Source organism: Phyllostomus hastatus, unplaced genomic scaffold, assembly GCF_019186645.2.
Source record: "Phyllostomus hastatus isolate PE091 unplaced genomic scaffold, TTU_PhHast_1.1 phas_contig_209, whole genome shotgun sequence".
In the NCBI taxonomy this organism is placed as follows: Eukaryota; Metazoa; Chordata; class Mammalia; order Chiroptera; family Phyllostomidae; genus Phyllostomus; species Phyllostomus hastatus.
The window spans coordinates 9,773,839-9,794,814 of record NW_025333735.1 but is presented as its reverse complement, the minus strand read 5'-3'; the positions used below and the strand labels follow the sequence as shown (position 1 = coordinate 9,794,814).

Sequence of the window (20,976 nt, the reverse complement as noted above, 5' to 3'; positions counted from 1 at the left end):
GAAGAAAAAAACCTATTTGTTGAGGCAGGATAAGGGAAGAAGTACAGCGAAATTTATAGAATTCTGTTGGCTAGGGAAACTGAATAAATTGTTAACTCTGTCCCATATTACTATTAATATGTATTTTCTCCTCTCACTCCTTTTTTTTTTTTATCATACTACATGTGGAGTCAATACATGGCTTACCCACCACCTGAGAAAAAGGGGCCCCTGCCCAAAACAGACGTGTGTAGTGTGTAGTTTTGGGAATGGACTAGAACTCCTTCCTTATCTCCTTTTGGGAGTGGCTTCCTGTCCTGTAAGGGCTTTGTGAGCTTTTCTTTCTGCACATACACACTAAGGTAATGTAGTTTACAGTCTCGTGTAGGACAAGCCTTCTTCTGGGACCCCTTAGAATGAACCTCAGACTAGAAGTGTGTTCTCTCTCACACCAACCTCCCTCAGTGCACTCCCCTGTAATATGAGTAATAAACAGCATGTCCACATCTGCTAGTCAACCAGATGGGTTTTTTCAGAGTATCACGAACATTTAAGCAACTCCTGGGTTTGGGGCTCCTGAGTTACAATTGGTGTCATGAACAGGATATTCTGGAAAATGCCCCCACAGAGTAGACTGCATGTGATAACATGTCGAGTGGGGGAAGTTGGGTATAATCCTAGAAATAAAGGGGGTAATCCTGGGGTGGTGCACCAGTATTGGGGCTGCCACCAATGTTCCTGCAGGTCTTGCAGGGGACCTGCATGGGGAAAATGGAAGAGGCAGCTGAAGAAAAACTACAGCAGTTAGAGAGTGAGCTTAAATTAAAGAAAAAAATAAGGATTCTAAGTCTAGTCCTAACCCATTCTTGAAATTTCACCTTTGCTTTAGATTTTGTCTTGTTTCTGTTTTGAAAAGGAGAGGCTTAGGTTGCATTTTAGACTAATTAGAATTGTTTTACTAAAGGTCTTAGTAAATGGAGTGAGATTTATGAAATGTATTCATGAATTTGTCAATCTAAAGAATGCTAATTACATTTAAGTTGGAAAATATACATATGGCTTTAGCAACAAAAGATGTAAATTACGGCAATACGTTTTGAAAGAAATAGAATTAAAGTAGATTGTTCTAATTTCTGGATGAGTTAAAAGGAACTAAGAAAGTTGCAGAAGGATTGTGTAGAGGAAGAAGCAAAAGACAAGCAAATGAGAACATCATTTGCTTTCTCAACCCAAATTAATTAGTCAAATTATGTGTATAGACTTTGTGTTCAGTCTGCATCTGTATGGTCTTCGTGATATGTGTTTGTGTTTGTATTACATGTGGTGTGTTTTCTGCCTCTGGATGGCACAATTAGGGTATAATATTTTACTGGCCTAAAAAAAGTAAACACATAAATTAAGCAGGATCCTGTGATCTGCAAAAATTATGTAATGTGAAAACAAGTTTTAAGTTTAATTACTCTCTTTTAAAGTTATTACCATAAAGAATGTATTGTTTTACAAAGTTTCAATTATAATCTTTTGGTTAAGTTTATTTGACAGCCTTCCCGAAGTTCAGATTTTAAAAGACTTTAATTGAGAAATGACTGTAGATTATTCCAAAGTGGCCACTGGAATACCTCAAGGATTTTTCTCCATCCTTTATAAAAAAGAAGTTTTTGAACTAGTTAGGCCTATTTAATACGCTTAAAGCACATGGGAAGCTTTGTAAAATAAAGAAATAATATGTACTGTTTGTATACACCTATTTTTACTATTAAAGTAGATGTTCTAGAGATTATATGAGTTCTAATATACTTTCAATTTGTAATTTTAGTTATCTTAAATGTTTCAGGCAAGCAACTTCCTTCATCAATTGCATTATACCGAACTCTGTACTCATATCATTTTAAGTTTTGTCATTTATACAGTCACTGTTTTTGCTCTAATACATTTGCAAAAATATATATTATGTCCTGAGATGATTCATGGAAAACACTCTGACTTGTTTGGGATTGCATATTTCTGAGAATGGATTTTTGGATCATGTCTTTGAACTGAGTGTACATTGCTAGAGCTCTGTGAATTGACTGGGTTTATAGAGGTGCTTGCAGATGATCAGGGTAAACAGAAATTAATTATGGGCTGTAATAAACTAAAGATAATTGTGGCTTTTATAAGCTTTTTGTTAAAAAATATTGCTAATTTTTAATCTTTTGTTTTTCAGACATAAGAAAACTTTTGTTTCTTAAAGCCATTTGGCAAAGTATACTTTCTTAGGCCAGTGTTGAATATTGAGGCATTTATATTTTTCTCCCTACCTGAGCCCTCTGGAATTTGGAAGCTCTTCATGAATGATTATTATTCTTTTCATAGCAATATGTTTACTTGCATAAATCCAATAGGAATCTGATTCTATCATAATATGGTAAATAAACCCAGTTTCCAATTGTGATTTTTATCAACTAAGTCTTTGTGGAATGTCATGACAAAGGAGTCTTGTCTGGACTCTGGATGCCATCAGCCTTAAAGAATTAAGATTGACTTTGATGCCAATAAACACCCCTTGGGGAAATGGCCTGGAACCTTACTTGATCACATGGTCCATGGTAATTTTTCCAAGTAAGAAGTGAAGGTTACTTTCCTGAAAGATGGCATGGAAGAACCTCAAAACATTTTGGAGACGTCAAGAACTTGAGAAACTCACCAAATCTGCAGGTACCTACTGCAGGCAAAGCCCGAAGGCAACTATGTGGTTTGGCTTCCCAGCCCTGAGAGGCTAGTGAAAGCTCAGTCTAGGAATTCCCTGTAACATTCCAGCCAAGTAGAATGAAGAAAGCTTTATATGATCAATAGTGTTTATGTAAATAATCAGGCCAATTTGAAACTGGACTTAATACAGTAAATTAATTCGCTCTTTGATAAAAAATGAGGGTGACTTTAGGGGAGGAAATTATGTTTTAATAAAATCTATTGTACACAAGTATGGAAAGTAGACTCTAATTCAGTGAATTCTCTATAAAATTTTGTTTCTCACCTATAAACTAAACTGTATCCTGAATTTTTCCAGTTTTCTTTCAAACTAACATTTCATTTTTCTTTCAAACTAACATTTTTTTTCTTTCATCCTTTGATTTGGAATCATTGAGAACTGCTGATGCAGTATCAATCATACAGAGTTTACCTGAGCACCAGACATTTAACCTATAGATATAGAGGATACAACAGACTGTCACTGCTTAATTTCATTCCAACAAAAGTCTTGCATTTGGAAGTCTTCTCATTTGGCACTCTTGCAGACTCAAGAACTGGTTTATGATTTGCTGTGCTCATTAACCTTTGTATTCTTTCTGTTTTCACGAATGTATACTTTGGCCTTGTTGACCTGCTTTCTCTGTCAAATTCTGGGGGTTGTCTGGCTGCATTCTGCATAAAGAACACCTTCCCTCAGTGGATGGTAAATCTGGCTGCTCTGAACAACCACTCAGACTGTTGGGTCTGCAAGGAGTTCCCCACCCGGGCCTCTGCTGGCCTGCCATGGTGGATACGCCCTGTGAACAAGAAATGCTGGGACTGACTATAAGGGTGGAAGGCTTCTGACCCCCTCTTCAAAAAGACGTGTGAGAAGGTGTTTTCCCTCATGAGAGAAAAGGCTAACCACATCAAACCATAGCTCATGTATGCAGTTTGGAAGGATGTGGGTGGCTGTCAGCACTACAGGTAGAAGGACGACAGCCTGTGCCCATATATATTGAAAACAAAAACAGGACTACAAATGAAATTGTGCAGTTCACAGGGTGAATGCCAGCAACCCCGTGCAAGAATATTACAGTACTGACTGGTACAAACCATTGGTGGCATTCTCTCTTCCTGAGTCTCTTTGGTTTCTGTACTGCACTTTAAGTCTTAGGGCGTAGCATTTATTGTATCTGTGGTATATGGATACAAACTGCCAATATATTCAACCCACAGGCCCCTTCCTGGAAGAATTAACACAAAGAATGTGAAGTGGAAAAGCAATGTTGGGGTGGAGTGTGAGGTCAATACATGGCTCTCCCACCACCTGTGACAAGGGCTAGCCAAGAGGCCTCTGGCCAGAAGGAATGTGTATTGTTTTGGGAATGAATTGTAACTCCCTCCTTATTTCCTTTTTGGGAGCAGCTTCTTATCCTATGTGACTGCTTTTAGAGCTTTTCTTTCTGCACATACACTCTAAGGAAATTTAGTTTAGAGTTGCATGTAAGACATGTGCCTCCTTTGTCTGGGACCTAATAACAAATCTCAAACTGGAGGAGGTATGTTCTCTCTTGCACCAACCCATTACCACTGGTACACTCCCCTATACTGTGAGTAATAAACAGTACATCCACATCAGCAAGTCCACCAGATAGTTTTTTTGGAACATCACAAACCCTTAAGCAGCTCCCCCATTTGGGGCTCCTGTGTTACATTACGGAAGCATGGTCTTCTGCTCAGAGTAACTTTAAGAGGCTGTACAAACAAAACAAAATTAATTTTTTACTTACCAATTAGAAAGAGCCTGTAAAGCTGCATTCATATAACAAGTGTTGCCAATATTTTTCAAACCTGTTAGACCTATTAAGACAAAATATAAATTATATCATCATTCAGCAATATAATGACTCCATTTTATGTGTTTAATGCATATGTAACTATGTATGTTAGTTATTATAGATTCCAAATTATGTTAAGAAAATACAAAATACATTATGGAAATATAAAATAACAACTCGAACAACTCAGATTGGACTTTAGCTAAAGTGTTAACTTTCAGATAATCATTTAAATATACACTTAAAGAATTAAAATTTTCTACATCAATTACAAAACTGGAAATTTGCACCAAATTACATACAGATAGTTTATACTGAAAACTGTGGGCTGCAGTAAAGGGATGCCAGAGAAGCCAAGCATCACTCAAAGGTGTCAGTTTGCTTTTTTTTGCAAATATAATTTTAGTAGGCCAAATATCAAAATTCTTTTTCTTTTTGTAATTATCATCTGTAGAGTTCCTTTCACCTCTAGATTTGGAAATTTTCACATGACACAGTTTACTAAAGAAATAGGCAGTACCATACAAAGCAGGGTTACACAGGAAAATTATTTTACCTCTTGCCTTAAGTTCATCTTCTTCTTCCACTTCTATGTCCAGATCATCAAATACAGCAACCAGAGGAGTTTTTAATGTTGTGTTACTTGGTATTTTAAAATCCTTAATAACAAAAAAGATAGTATTAAATAAGTCCTTAGGTTAAAACAAAATTAATTTTATCTCATATACGCCTACAGTCTAAAAATTAAGAGATGTTATTCTAAAAGATGTTATTTTAAGTAAAAAGTCAAGTTATCAATTAGAATAAAATTAACATTTGTAAAAGTAATAAGGATCTATACTAGGTAATCACATGTCACTCTACCTTTACTAACGTGTACTTGAACACAAAGCCATTTGTGACTTTTCTGAATTTAAACACAATTCAACCCAAATCAGTAAGGTCACGTGACAGCTTAAAAGACCTAAGTGCACATATTTTTTGCTAAATTTTTTACAGAAAAAAATACTAAAGCTTTTCCATCACAACACACTAACTTATCTATAGACTCCTACAATCTGTTGTTGTTTTTTAAAAAAATTTCCCCCTGTTTATTTCTTTAGAATAATTCTTTGGAGGAGGCCCATAAATACACTGATGTCAGTATACGGTGAGTGTGTTATTTCACTACAGCTACATTAGCTTTGGATGTTATTGATGCTTGTTACTAATTTTGTACCCTTGTACGTATATAAAATAATTTATTTGTTTTAAATAGTGATAAAATATTCCAATATTAATTTCCAAGAATTGGCTTAAGTCAGAGGTTGCACCTGGTGACCTGTTGGTCAATGGCAGCCTACACCATTTAACAACAACAATAACAAGAACAAAACAAGCAAAACTTTGTGCTAAAATTTTAAAAGTCAGGAAGCTCACATAAAAGCCAGATTTTGCAAGTTCTCTTACAATGGCAGAAAATCAAAGTACATTTAGTTGGAAAAGGAAACTGAGTAACAGCATGCACTTTGCATATGCTCTGTCTGGTTCTGCAACTTAGAGCTTTATAGTGCATGCATATTCCCTTACACTGACCTAAAACTTTATACATCTACTTTATTTTCCTGGCATCCATACATACTGAACGTTTGAGTAAGCCCTATATTCCTATTTTCTTGTAAGTGAATACAGAGAATTGCAGGAGCTTTTAAAAAATCATTTAACATCTTACCCTTGGAAAAAAATTTCTATTTGAAAAATCTTAATGAGATTTGAATGGTTTCCAATACTGTTATTTTATAACTAATTATCTGATGAAACTGAGTCCAAACAACGTACAAACTTTACCTCTAAAAAATTTGTACAAATAACTTTTTTCTCTACTAATTTCTTCAACAATGAATCATTAGGGAGTTTCATGAAATTAAATTCATGTCTTTAGTGTACTTTAAATATAACTCACCAGAGAATTGTTTACAAGTCATCAGGAAGATATCAGTACATTTATTCAACCAGATTTAACATTCACTAAGAGTTTGCAATCTCTTTTGGCAGAAATGCCAACATATGGCTGTTTTAACTTACTTTTCTTTAGTGAGTGGTGACTATTTTCTCAATGTGTTTTTATTTGTACTTCTTTTTGAATTATCTGCATTTATTCTTTCAGCCACCTTTTGAGTACTGCTCTTACAAAAACTGTTATCAGTTCCTTATGTGATAAAGCTTTTAGTTACCACATTTTTTAAATAATGTAAGAGTGTTCAAGAAAACTTATTTTCAAACTATTAGGACACTAAAAAAAAACATTTCTGAAGGATAAATAGGCATCAATGGGAGAAACTAATAGTGGTGATTTATTAACTAGAACCATTCAACCGTGAAACTAGAAATGCAGCAAGTGTACCTTGTCTAAAACCCAGTCATCTTAAGTTATATAATGTGTGAGGCAAGCAACTTATTATTACACATGTCTACTATCAGAATGTAATACAAAGGTACAACAGAAAAGTCTGAGAGTTAGTATTAAGGACAAGTATAGAAATATAATAATAGGAGGGGGGGCTGGGATTGGGAGTAAAAGGGAGAAAACTGTATTTGAACAATGATTAAAATAAAAAAAAAGAAATATAATAATAGATATGAAGAAAAAAAAACTCATATGTTAATTAAACCATACAGAGCAAATGATGACTAGAGTTAAGTTAGAAGCCAACTATTCTAATTTTTTTATTTCCCTTTTCCTATTTTTTTAATCCTTACCTGAGGATACATATATTGATTTTTTAGAGAGAGAGGGAGAGCGGGAGAAGGAAAGAAAGAGACAAACAGAGACAGACACAGACATCGGTGTGAGAGAGAAACATCGACCAAATGCAGGTTTGGTAGAGTTCTTTTAAATTTCAAATTACATGACAAATTTTGAAACTATTATCTGAAAATATTTGATATGTTTATTAAATGGATTTAGATTACCTGAACACTGTTTTCTTGTGTTTGATGAAGCGGTCTCACATGAGGCAATGAAGGCTGAGTTCCTAATTTCCTATCCAAAAATACTTCTTTGCTGCAAGCATAACACCATACTCGAAGAGTGGTAAGGTTCACAGTTAGATAATGCTTTGTTTCCTATATAATTTCACAGGAACAAGGAACAGGAACCATAATTAGGTATAACTGAAAATATTTCAAAAGGGCATAGAAGATAAACTGCTGATCTTTGATGAATAACAATATACTCAAAAGAGAAGTGTTAAATTCAAACACCAAAAAATATTCTTTTGATAAACTGCTAAAGTATAGTGAATAGTAACAACATCTAAGCCTACTCTAGAAGTTATTCTATTGTCATTTTTCACTTCTATTCATAAAAATAAAACACAACAGTGTAAGACTGCTTTGCTGTTAGCAAATAAGCATAATACAAGAAAATAATTGACAATAATACAGTAACTATTCTAGAAAATCTGACTAGCAGAATATACAGAATATGAGTTAAAGCAGTGGTCCCCAAACTTTGTAGCATCAGGGACCAATTTTGTGGTTTCATAGAAGTGGGTGACAGGGGGCAGCAGCAGGAGGAGGATCTCAGACGAGTTAAAGCACCAAACAGCTCAAGTAATGATGAATATGTCACCTTAGATATATAACAGCCTAGCCTTTCTCAACTGTATTTCTGTAACAGAATTAAACCCTTTGGAAAATGATTTGAGTAACTATTTTCTCACTGCTCCCAAGAATGGTACATTGCACTACCATTCTAGATGCACAGAACAGAAGTAAATTAATTAAGTACAATGATGTATTGGGGTGTTCAGGGTACAATGATGTATTGGGGTAATTAATTCATTTGAGAAACCCTGGTTAAGAACAGTTGATGCTGTGGACATCAATGTGAAAAAAAAAAAAGGTTCATTCTCAAGAAACTTAGTGTTTAGAATGAGAGCTCTACCTAACACAATAAAAGAAGCACACCAGAATTACACAAGAGCACCAAAACACTAGGGTGAAGCAGAAAGGGAACTCCAATTATGAGGGTGTGCAAGAAAAGGTAGTATGAGTTTAAATCTGATGTTAGCCAGGCAGTGTCATAAGCTGAGGCACCCAATCTTAACTATAGTCCCCACTTCCTCTTAATAGTCCAGCCATCCCCTCTGTATCTATCAGGAGGTGTACATCAGGATGTATTCTTAAATCATTACACTTAACTACAATCTCTTTCTCATATTGATATTAGCAATTTCCTTCCCCAGGTTTTAAAGAGTATAAAAGCTAAGCTTTAATTCATCTTATATAAAAAAGGGCATAACTTCAAATTGCAACTTTAATTAATAATATTGTATTTGCTTTCCCTCTCCTTCAGATTAAAAAAAAATAAAATAAAACCTTGCATGAAATTTTTCTATACACATACCTGAGAATGTATGGTGCTGTGATCTACTTGTGATTCACCACAGCCAACATATGAACATCTATTCTGTAAATAATTATACAAAAAGGAAAATAAATATTTTATAACGTGTCACATTACAATAAATGCATTGCAATTATATTTACAACTAAGTTTTGATCACATTTTTAACTTAATGTTTATCTGACTTTCTATAGTTATTTTAACTAAAAGGTACTAGGCACAGAAGAATAAAAGAATATTTCTAAGCTAAAAGTTGTCACCTCTCATAAAAAACAAGTGTGAAATATTTCAGTGATTTACCTAAAACTCTATGAAAGCACTGTATGTTGAAATCCAATACTTGAAATTTAATTGTCATTTCAATGACATTGTCATTTCAAATGTCAATGTTCATTTATAAAATATTTTGTGTCAAAAAACCTTCTAGTTTTCCTTATTCAAATATAAACTAAAAAAACACAAACATTTGAAAAGAAACATATACATACCTCCAGGCACGCCCAAAGATTTGGTCCTCTGACTTTACAATCCTGACAAGCACTCTATGAAACAAACATCACACAGACAATACTGTCATTATCTTGACACAGCCAAACACAGAAATGTCACTAATAATATCATATACAAACAATTTAGACTCCTGAACACAGAATATTATAGTAATTTATTTAAAAAATACATATTCAGGATAAAAATGAATATGAGTTTTAAGGAAGGGAAGAAAACTTATTATTTCCTTACATGAGATTTTTGTATTAAATCTTCTTTTGTTATTTCACCAACTGAATCCAAATGTGGACAATGATTTCGAAAACCTGACATTTTGTTACAAATTTTTTCCTGTTTCCCAAGACTTTCCACATAAGGTAATACCTATGGAAAAAGATGACCACAAATTAATTTTAAAGTGCTGATATACTGAAAAAGATAAAACAAGAAGCATACAGAAAAGTGTATTTTCAAATATACCTTGAACACTGAAAATTCCTCTACTAAATATTTTATTAAAATCGACACCTGTGAATCAATGTAACTTTGTTTCTCCATTTTCACTACATTTCCCCCTTTCTGTCTCTTATTTTACTTTTTAGAGACAAATAAAAGGGAAAAATTCAAGGTATTCAATTTAGGTATTTTCTCCTTCAAAAAAAAAAAAAAGATTAACCCTTAGGCTGAAATAGAAATCGAAAAGAAAGAAAATTCAAATGGATGTGTCATTTTCACACCAGCAGCTGTCCCTTCTGATGATACAAAGTGCGCTGTCTGGTATCCTAGCAATAGACCAGGATAGTCACTGTATATCAAAGTTTCTCAGCCTTGGCACCATTAACACATCGGGCCAGATAATTTTCACATGATCCTTTCAACAATCTTGAGGTAGGTACCATTTTCTTTATTTGCACCTAAGGCTAGAGGCAAACTTGACTGAGTTCACATTGTTAACATTCTAGCAGAACAAGGATTTGAATTCACTTATATATTTTATGGGTAAGAGCAAGGACTCTGAGTCAAATAAACCTCAGGATACCATTAGAGGAGAATGGCATACCACTTTTATGGAGTTATTATTATAAGGATTAAATGAGGTAGTTGTACATATCACATGTGGGGGGGTGTGGGTGCACACACTACTATACATACACATGTAAATAAAATGTTATTAGGCACTCTGCATCATCTCTTTATACAGTGTTGTTTTTTTTAACATGACCAGTAAGGTCTGATACCTCCCTCCCCCATGAGACCACCACTTTAAGACTGACGTAGTTTCCCAAATCAATTATAATTTTCCCAGAAGTTTCCTCAATTCCATCAAAATAAACAGAAGGCAAAGTGTTTCCCAATACCAATCCATTTAATTTCCTCCAAGACATCAGAATATTATAAATATAACTTATTAAGAAAAAGAGTAAGGGGAATACTATAATGTCACTAAATTTTATCTCCACTATAAATCTTACAAATTATAGAGGTAACTGATATGGAGAGTGATTTCCAAGTAAAAGTCTCAAGTCTTATTTTGTATCTCACCATCTTCTTCAGGCTATAAAATCATTTTTTAACTCGTATTTATTTAGAAAAAAAATTTTTTTAATCCTCACCCAAGGGTATGTTTACTGATTTGTATATGAGAGACAGACATTGATCAGTTGCTTCCCGTACATGCCCCGATCAGGGTTCAAACCAATCTCCAGAACTCTTCATCTTGCGAAAGTAAAGCTCTACAGACATTAAACAACAACTCTCCTGTCTTTGTCCCACCACCCTTAGCAACCACCATCCTACTTTCTGTCTGGGTACCTCTTAAGTGAAATTAGACAGTATGTTTTTTTGTGACTGGCTTATTTTACTTAGCATAACGTCCTCAAGGTACTTCCATTGTAGCATGTCAGAATTTTCGTCCTTTTCCAGGTTGAATAACATTCAATTGTATGTGTATATCATGATCTGTTTACCCATCGCAGGACACTTGGGTTGCTTTTACTTTTTGCTTATTGTGAATAATGCTATGAATATGGCTGTAAAATATTTCCACAGGTCCTGCCTTTCCATTCTTTGGCTATATAACCAGAAGTGAAACTGCTGGATCATATGGTAATTCCATTTTTAGTTTTTTGAGAAATCATCATACAACTACACCACTTCATATTCCCAGTTTAATGCACAGAGTTCCAATCAATTTCTTCACATCATCCCCAACACTTACTTTTCTGTGATTTTCTGGTTTCCTAAAAGAGAAGCCACCCTAATGAGTATAGGGTGGTACCTCACTGTGTTTTGATTTTCTTCTCCCTAATGATTAGTAATTGTGAACATCTTTTCATGGGTTTGTTAGCCACTTATTTATATACCTTCCTTAAAGAAATGCCTCTTCAAGTCCTCTCTCTGTCTTTTAATAGGGTTGTTTCCTCTTTTGTTGTTGAGTTTCAAGGAGTCCTTTATATATTATGTATATTTAATTCCTTATTACATAAGATTTACAAATATTTTCTCCCATTCTGTAGGTTTTCACTCTGTTGATTGTGTCCTTTCATGCAGAGAAATTTTTAATTTGATGTAATACAATTTATCTATTTACTTTTGTTGCCTGTGCTTTTGGTGTCATAACCAAGAAATCACTACCAAATCCAATATCACAAAGTGTTTCCCCTATGTTTCCTTCTAAGAGTTTTAGTTCTTATCTTTAGGATTTTGAGGCATTTCGGTCCATTTTTGTATGTGGTATAAGGTAAGGGCCCAGTTCATATTTTTGCATGTGGACACACAGTTTGCTCAATACCCTTTTATTGAAAAGACTGTTTTTACCCACTGAATGGTCTCGGCCCTCTTGTCAAAAAAGACAAAAACAAAAAAAAAAATTTGATGATATACAAGGTGAAGCAAAAGTTGGTATACAGTTGTTTGTATAGAAAATAGTATAATAATTAATAAATAAGAATACAAGAATAAAAATCTGCTTCATATACTCACAGCTATACACCTTCTTTCGCCCTGCCCTATGTGAGGGTTATTTTGGGGGTCTCTGTGCTACTCCATTAGTCTATATATCTGTCTCAGTGTCAACACTGTTATTAACTTTCTTATGGTATCCTTTATCATCAAAGGTTTTCATTTTTATTAAATCAAACATATCTCTTATTCTATAAGGGCTTCTCAGTTTCTAACCTTTTTATATAAAGTTGTAGAATAACCTTAAATATTGTTTTATAAGGCTTTAATCCATCTGGAGTTTATCTTAACACAGAATCCCAATTTTATTTTCATCCAGATAGGCAGACAATTGAATTAGTATCAGTTATTATATAGTCTACCCATTTCCCACTGAATTGTATTATCTTTACCCTTTATTAAATTTGCACATGGTATATTTCTGGGTGCTCCACTCTGCTCTACTAATCTATGTCAATATCATATTAATCTGATACAGAGGCTACATAGAATACTTTGATATTTTGAGACCCTTCACTATTATTCCTCACAGTTCCCTTAGCTATTATTCTGAGTATACAGAAAACAAGATAGTTTTACCTCTTATTTTCCAATATTAATAACAATTATTTAATCATATTGTTTTAACACACTTACTGAAACTTCTAAAACAATCTTCAGTATAAAAGTGATTATAGGCATCCATGTTTGGGTCCTCATTTTAATAGTTTTGCCATTTAGAAGATCTGCTATTATTTCCTTCCATTCTTAATTTAAAATTAGAGAGTCTTTTTCTTAAAACAGCTTTATTGAATTACAATTTACATAACTGTAAGTATGCAAGGATGACAGTTCAATAATATTTTAGTAATACAGAGTTGTACAGCCATCACCACAATCCAGTTCACTTTTTATCACCTCCAAGAATTCCCTCCAGTGCATTTGCAGTGGAGGGAATCCTGTCACCACTCCCAGCCACAGGCAACCACAGATCTTTTGGTTTCCATGTTTTTTGTCTTTTCTAGATAAAATTAGAAATGGTCTTGAAACTTTACCAGATGGCTTCTCAGCAGCTACTGATGGTTTACTATATCCCTTGCTTCATTTGTTAATATAATCTATTACATTAACATTTGATACATTGTTGTAATATTGGATTAAATGTATTATTATTAGTTGGTAGATTCCTATCTAGATTCTATTTTCTAATAATATATTTAGAAATGTTGTATTTCTAGATGTAATTGATGAGATTGATTTTTGGGGTAGCATTTTTACCAGGGATAAAAATATGTGTGCTCGACAGAATACATTGAGTAGTTCGGCATCTCTTATACTACAGAACTGGGTTTTCTTTTTTTCTTTACTATGGAATTGTTACTGGGGAGAATCTGGTGAGATCGATGGAGAGTGAGGGAGAGTGCCCTGAGGCAGAAGGAGAGGCTGTGGAGTCACAGCAGGGTCAGGAAGCGCCAGAGGCAGGCAGAAGACACAGCCGGTGAGACACATTTCCGCACCACCAGATAAAGGGTAAAGACATACTGTGTGTGGCTAGAAACCCTCCCACCCCCACTATTTAGATCATGGCAGCACAAGGAGGAGGCAGAGTTGTTGCACAGGCTGATGAGCATGAAGGGCACTAGCCTGGACTGGCTGGGAATTTGGACGCCTTCACTGTACATAGGACTTTGGTACCAGACTTTTAAACAGAAGGTTTGCAGGACTCGCCCCTTTTAAGGGAAAAAGGGGCAAATCTCTGGTGGGCTGTCTTGAGCCAAGGGCAAGTGCCTGCTGGGCTGCACCCTCACCAGTGGCTGCCCGCAGGACTCTAAGGCTCTGAGCCGCATAGGTGCTCAGACTGGGCCATTTCTCTCACTTTGAGATCAATGCACAGACATACGGTACAGAGCATTTGCCAGCCCCAGAGGCAGGAGCAGCCTTAGGCATCCGGCCCTGCAGACTGAGCCCTGCTGCATGCTTGGCTACAATGGTCTGGCAGTGGCTCCAGACCCAAGGAAAAGGAAGATGCAAGACAGTGGTGACACAGGGCCCACAAATGCACACTCCAGGGTACAGCCTGCAGCAGAAGATGGGTTCACATAAAAGCATTGGGCCCCAGAGGGACAGATAAGAATGAAGCAGTGTTTCTGCTGGTTCTGGGGGCAGCTGGGTTCTTTCTGTTTTGCGGAAGATTTGGCCTGGAGTTGGGGAGTGCACAGCTTCCCCAAATTGAAAGCCCTTTTAATAAAGACCTTTTTCCTTCTCCATCAATCTGTTATGCCAGTGTTCAACGGCAGGCAGCCGAATCCCACTCTGTTCAGTAACAATTTGTTCTTTATAAAGTAAAGGAAACTGCTGTGAAACCATCTGCTCAGCTTCATTTTCAAATAACAGATCTTCAATCATCTTTTTTTATCCTTTAGTGGAAACTGGTCAGTTTTTTACCAATAGGGTTAATTTGATTAACATATTTTGCTATAAAATCACCTATTTCCTCTCAATTTTCAACTGTGGCATCATAGCACTGCATGTAACATTCTCAAGAAGATTTGCATAAAATTCCATTAATCACTCATATATCTGGATGTCTATGATAATGTTTACTTTCTCATTCCTAATCTTGTTTATTTTTACCCCAATTTTAATTTTCCTTCTCCAAGAGGTTTATCTAATTCATTGGTCTTTGCCAAAAACCACTTTGGAATTTATCCTTTCCACTATTTTTGTTTTGTTTCCAATTCCATTAATTACAGTTTTATCTTCAATCTCCATGCCCTATTTGGTTTTGGTATTATTTTCTTAATCCCTAAACATGAGTTCTGAATTCTCTATTTGTATTTACTTAATAATAAAATTATTTAAACTATACATTTTTCTTTAAATACCAGTGTTAGCCAGTGAAATGGAAATGCTATCCTCACTGCTTTCTAGATAGTCTATAATCTCACTTTTGACTTTAAAATGTATTAAGTTCATCATTAGAAGAATGGATATATATAGATGTTATATTCATAATTGAATACTACACAATAGTTAAACTGCATGAACTCAATGGATAGTTTATCAACATGGATAGATCGTAAGGAGAAATGCTGAATGGAAGGAAAGAAAGAAAGATAAGGAATGATACATACTGTATGATACCAGTGAAGTAAAAATGTCAAACACACATAATAGCATGTGGTACCTGAATGTACACATCCACTGCAGAAGCATAAGAATGTAGCCTCAGAGCAAAGAAGTGGGGACTAGGGAAGATTAAATAAATTTGCTTTGTTTGGCTATTAATTTTCTGGTGAACAATTTAATGAGAATTATACACGTAAACAAAAGCCAACAATTTGTACCATGGCTACTTAGTATTCCCTACAAGTAAATGCAACACTATCAAAATAGAAGAGCCTTAATATTCTAGTTACCTAGTTTTACTCAGTTAATTCATAAAGATTTATTCAGATATAAGAAGACAATAGGAATTTTTAGCTTCTTCATTTTTTTTTTCAAAGTGTACACTAAAAGAAAGCAAGCATGCATACTTTTATACTAGTCTGCATTTGCTCAGGGGAGATAGGTACCAAACATTAGAAAAGACAGCATGAAGGCAGTGAAAAAATAATAGTTGTGTATGAAAGTATTATTTGTTCAGTACAGATGTAGATGCCACAAAACTGAGACACCTCTAGAAGCTGTGGCTCAGGATGGGAATTACTAGAGACCACAAGAAATTTCAAGCTTTGCATGGAAATTAAGGCTTTCCATAATTTGACTTCAATTTTTCCTTATTTTGCAATCTTTAATCTGGCAACATTTTTCTCTACCTACCCCAACAGGGCTATTTTAAATTTTCTCAGGCACAATGAGGCTGATAATGCCAACTGAAAAATCTTCCAGATTAAAACGATTGCATTCATGCTCTATGATATACAACTTCGGGGGCTCAACTGTCCAATTGCATATACAAATTGCTTCTCAAGTTATTACTTTTGTGGGGGAGGGATATCTTAGCAGTACAATCTCCAAGTTTCAGATCCACAACTCTGACCCTGCCATCCTAATAACAAAATAACATAATTCAAATACTAATAGTAGAAAAGCACAGGAGCTGTGTTATATTTGTCACATATCAGGATGTAGTTGGTAGCCTAATGAAAATCTTTTAAACTGCCCATACTCCATTGTTCAGTCTGTTCCAAACAGCAATTTTTTTATTTATCAAAAAACAGGCTGCCCTGTTATCTGGCTCTGCAGACCCAAGACCAACTGACCTACTACAGATGAATCTGCCTGACTCTCATGTGCACCAAGTCTGGTTCCTCCAGCGTCACCACTGTGAAAAAAGTGGTTTGATAGCTCCCACCTCAGGCTCAACCACATGAAGGTTTCCCCTGCAGCTGCAGATCTGAAACAATTCTGTCAGTAGAATGCTAAACATGACCCTCTGTTGACTGGAGTATCTTCAAGTACCAATCCCTTTACACCCAAGAAACTCTGTTCCTTTTTGTAGTGAAATGAATCTTTGAAGGAGTTCTAATCAATCGGCGAATATTCGAAGACAGCTAAATTTGAAGCCTGCACAATAAGCTTATCTTTATAACACGCACCATACTATACACCTCTCCTTTGTCAGTCCTTAATATCTATTTCTCTGAATTTTCATGAATTTCTATTTTACAGAGTAATTATTTTACATACACTGGCAGCAGCATAGAAATAAAATACTTAGATTAAAAAAGTCAGATTCGAGCATGAGAAAAAAATCTGTCGGGAAAAATGGTAGCTAATTTAACAGTTACACAGATTAATATGAATTCAGAATGATGTCTATACTTAAAAATGGCAGAACTGTTAAATGTTTTTAACAGAAATCTGGATAGATACAGAAGGCTGGCTCGCGAAATCTAATTATAAAATTATAACAAATAACTCTTTAAATAAACTAGTAAATTGAGCCCTGGCTGGCGTAGCTCAGTGGATTGAGCGTGGGCTGTGAACCAAAGGTTCGATTCCCAATTAGGGCACATGCCTGGGTTGCAGGCCACAGCCCCCAGCAACCACACATTGATGTTTCTCTTTCTCCCTCCCTTCCCTCTCTAAAAATAAATAAATAAATAATCTTAAAAAAATAAATAAACTAGTAAATGTAATATCTCACATAGGGGGTTCAAAGAATCTACTAGTTAAAATGAGGCCAAAAAAGTGGTTTCAGATAGATTCCAGACACTAGGAAACTCATATCGTAACAGGCTGGTCAGGCCAGATAGCTGGGTTGTGGGGGAGACCCCAATCCAGGAGAAACCCCAATCTGTCAGCGCCAGCACCTCCCCATACAAGGGTGCGGAGAAATGCCGAGGTGGCACATTTAATTAAAACAGCCACAGCAGGAGGAGGCTGCCCGAGGCAACACAGAGTGCACGCATCAACAGCCAAGCAGCTCCAGAACCAGATGGAGTGAGCTTGTACTGAGGCTGCATGGAATGGAAAAGGTCAGAACACACATGTATGTTGGAGGTCAGCAAGCTGCAGCAGAGGCCAGACGCCCTACCCCAGGCGAGAGACTTGTGCACCTCTGCGTGATTCGTGATCTTGCCGCCTTGTTGAACATAGCAGGCAGAAAAGTAGCAAAAACAAACATGGCCAACCTTAGCGCACATTTTGTTGAAAGCTGGACACTCCCACAGCGCGTGGGATTTTGGGAGGGGACTTTACAACAGAAAATAAGCAGAGGTCTCGCTTTTTCTTGCCTTGTGCGGTAGTTGGGGAGCACTCGGGGCTTGGGCCTCGCAGGGGCACCAGCCTGCAGCAGAGGTGGAGTCCCGCGCTGGGATATGTGCCTCAACAGGCACCAGCCCTTGGGCTCGCTCTGAGAGCAGCGCACAGAGTCATGTTCCTAGGACCTAGGGGCGCAGGCAGCCTCAGGAGCAGGGACCCACATGTAAAGCTTCCCCTGCACAACCATCTGGAGTGATTAGGCAGTGCACCCCAGATCCCAGGAGAAAAAAAGAGCTGCACAAAGCAATGGCAATGCTAGAACCCACAGGTGCACACCAGAGAGGCAGAGTAAGAGCCTGAGAATGAAGACCCGTTTGTTTAGCCATCTTGGGACTCCAAAAGGACAGATAAACAATAACGGGGAACTTCTGGGCATGGGTTTGGACTTCAGTCTTTCTGGGATTACAGGAATTTCTATGCTTTGCAGATGAGGTTGACTCAGAGCAGAAATACTCCCCGCCCCCTCAAATTGGGTACCCTATTAATAAAAACCTCTCTCTTCTTCACAAATCTTTGTTATGCTTATATACAGAACAATGGTGCAATCCTTAGTCAATTTTTCAATAGAACAATGTTAATTTTAAAAGTAGCCAGTCTTATTTGCACTCATAAACTAAGTAGATTAGCTGAAATATTTCATTTGCAAAGAATACTAAAAGCTACAGAATAAGAATGCCTTCCATACAAAGCCTTAAAATAATTGGAAAATGGTATAAGACAACACTGGGGCTAAAAGTAAAGTTTCTAAAGCAAAGCTACAGAGGTTCAAATTCAAGCTTTACTATATCCTAGGTTTGTGACCATGTTTAAGTTACTTCCCTGAGTCTCAATTCCCTCATGTATAAAGTCAAGAAAATTACAAATATCTACCTAATGGAGTTTAGGGGGGTGTGTGTGTGTAATTATGAGGAATAATTGAACATACAGATGCTTAGACAGCAAAGGCAAAAATTGGAGAATTTGGTACATGTATTCCAATTATTTGAACATGACAACCCAAGTAATGTTGGGGAGGAAGCTCACGAGTTAGAAAATTTTAAGTTACAGTTAATAACTTAGTAGTTAATGCAAATAAAAAACCCATTGTTCCAGGAACTGTAGGTATGACCCACCCTGACTCCAGGAGACTACAAGCAATTCAACCTTAGAGCCCCAGGAGGACTGCAAAAAATCAAGAAGGTATCTGAGCCATTGTGCTCCAGGGAAGAGACTTCCTCACTCAGGAGAAAGATAAAGAATCACTAGATGAAAGGATACTAGAAAATTGTTGGACTGCAATTTTGTCTGATTAACCTTTTTCCTGAATTCCAAACTCCTTACCTACTTTTTTCCTGAATTCCAAACCCCTTACACTTTTCTTGCCTTATAAAAAAGGTCTGCTTGAGATGGGATATAGGACAGTCTTTTAAGTTACATAACCCAGCATTTTCTCAGATAGCCGGCCATCTGAATAAAGCATCCGTAAAGATTAAATCCCTTGTCTCTGTTTATTAGTTCTGGTAGTGACAGGCAGCACAAACACTGATTCTTCCAGATTCAGTAAGGGATCATTTCTTTTTTTTATTAGAAATAGCAAATCCAATCAATGGTGAAGATTTTTAATATGTAAGAGTTATATATAAATGGAAGGTTGAACCTTGGGAAGTTGGATGTTCCCTATCACTTTTACACAAACTAAATGATCAACTGTCAGAGATGGTGTTTCATAGGACATCATTTTGCACTAAAAAGTCAATTCTAAGATTCTGATTACAGAAAAACTAATGTGTCTATCAGTAATTTCAGCCACTACTGTTCCATCACTATAATTAATCTGGTGCATCCACATGTACCATTTTAAATATTAGACTTTAGAATTATTTTAGCTGCAAAAGGACAATACTATAATAAGCTTATGGCTAATTTTTCCATATTTGCTACCCCAAATAGCAAGCCAAAAAAAATAACAAGTGGAAATATCATTGAAGAGTACAGTAACAAGCAGAAAATTTATTTCATTTTAAATCAATCCACAGTATTAGTGAGGACTTTTAACCTATGAGCACTTATAAAACGGTTTCTTTTCTTTAAATGAATATTCTGGAAAGCATAAATTTCTTCAAACCTCCACACAGATCTCACAGTTCTATAAATCCTTCCCTAATCATTCTTAATTTTCACTCAAATCATAACACAGAAAAATAATTTAGTATTAATCTTCTAATTTCCTTCTTCCTAGAAACATGTCTCTTTGACCCTTAACAGTCTAGTTAAGAGAAAGCCTTATGATATCTATTAAGAAAACTATACAGCCATGGCTGGTATAGCTCAGTGGACTGAGAGGGCAGGGGGGGCGGGGGTGTGGGTCTATGAACCAAAGGATGGCTGGCAGGTTTGATTCCTAGTCAGGGCACATGCCTGGGTTGTGGGCCAGGTCCCCAGTAGGGGGCACATGAGACGCAACCACACACTGATGTTTCTCTCCCTGTCTCCTTCCCTTCCTCTCTCTCTCTAAACCTTCCTGTCTCTCTAAAAATAAATAAATAAAAATATTTTTTAAAAAACTATACAATCTCCTGATTTCTCTACAGGTAATCTATCTGTTCTAGAATCTATTCTTAACATTGCCACAATAACTCATCCAAAATAATAATTCCAATCTAGCAGCCCTCACTCTAAATGCTTTGATATTTGTGAACATTAATTAATATATCCAATAAAGAAAAAAAGCCCAATAATGGCAAAGGAGTCAACCATAACCTTATCTAGTTGAAATAATTGTGACAAACACTAGGTAGGAGAAAAGGGGAAGAGAAAGGGAAAGAAGAGAAACAAGAAGGGATAAAGAGGGAGAACAAGAATAAATTAATGTGATTA

At 36.0% G+C, this 20,976-nt stretch overlaps 1 protein-coding gene and 1 pseudogene across 2 annotated transcripts in view; one reads left to right on the top strand and one right to left on the bottom strand.

The window, feature by feature from the left end:
* USP33 (ubiquitin specific peptidase 33) overlaps positions 1 to 20,976 on the bottom strand; it is a 52,288-nt gene that overhangs the window by 27,629 nt on the left and 3,683 nt on the right. For both annotated transcript variants that reach the window (XM_045835403.1, XM_045835405.1), the window contains exons 2-7: positions 9,664 to 9,795; positions 9,411 to 9,464; positions 8,923 to 8,985; positions 7,485 to 7,637; positions 5,089 to 5,191; positions 4,485 to 4,554 (exon numbers count right to left, since the gene is read on the bottom strand). In XM_045835403.1, the coding sequence (XP_045691359.1) occupies positions 4,485 to 4,554; positions 5,089 to 5,191; positions 7,485 to 7,637; positions 8,923 to 8,985; positions 9,411 to 9,464; positions 9,664 to 9,795 (575 nt within the window). The remainder of the gene's footprint in view (positions 1 to 4,484; positions 4,555 to 5,088; positions 5,192 to 7,484; positions 7,638 to 8,922; positions 8,986 to 9,410; positions 9,465 to 9,663; positions 9,796 to 20,976) is intronic.
* On the top strand, positions 16,645 to 16,855 carry LOC123816386 (annotated as a pseudogene).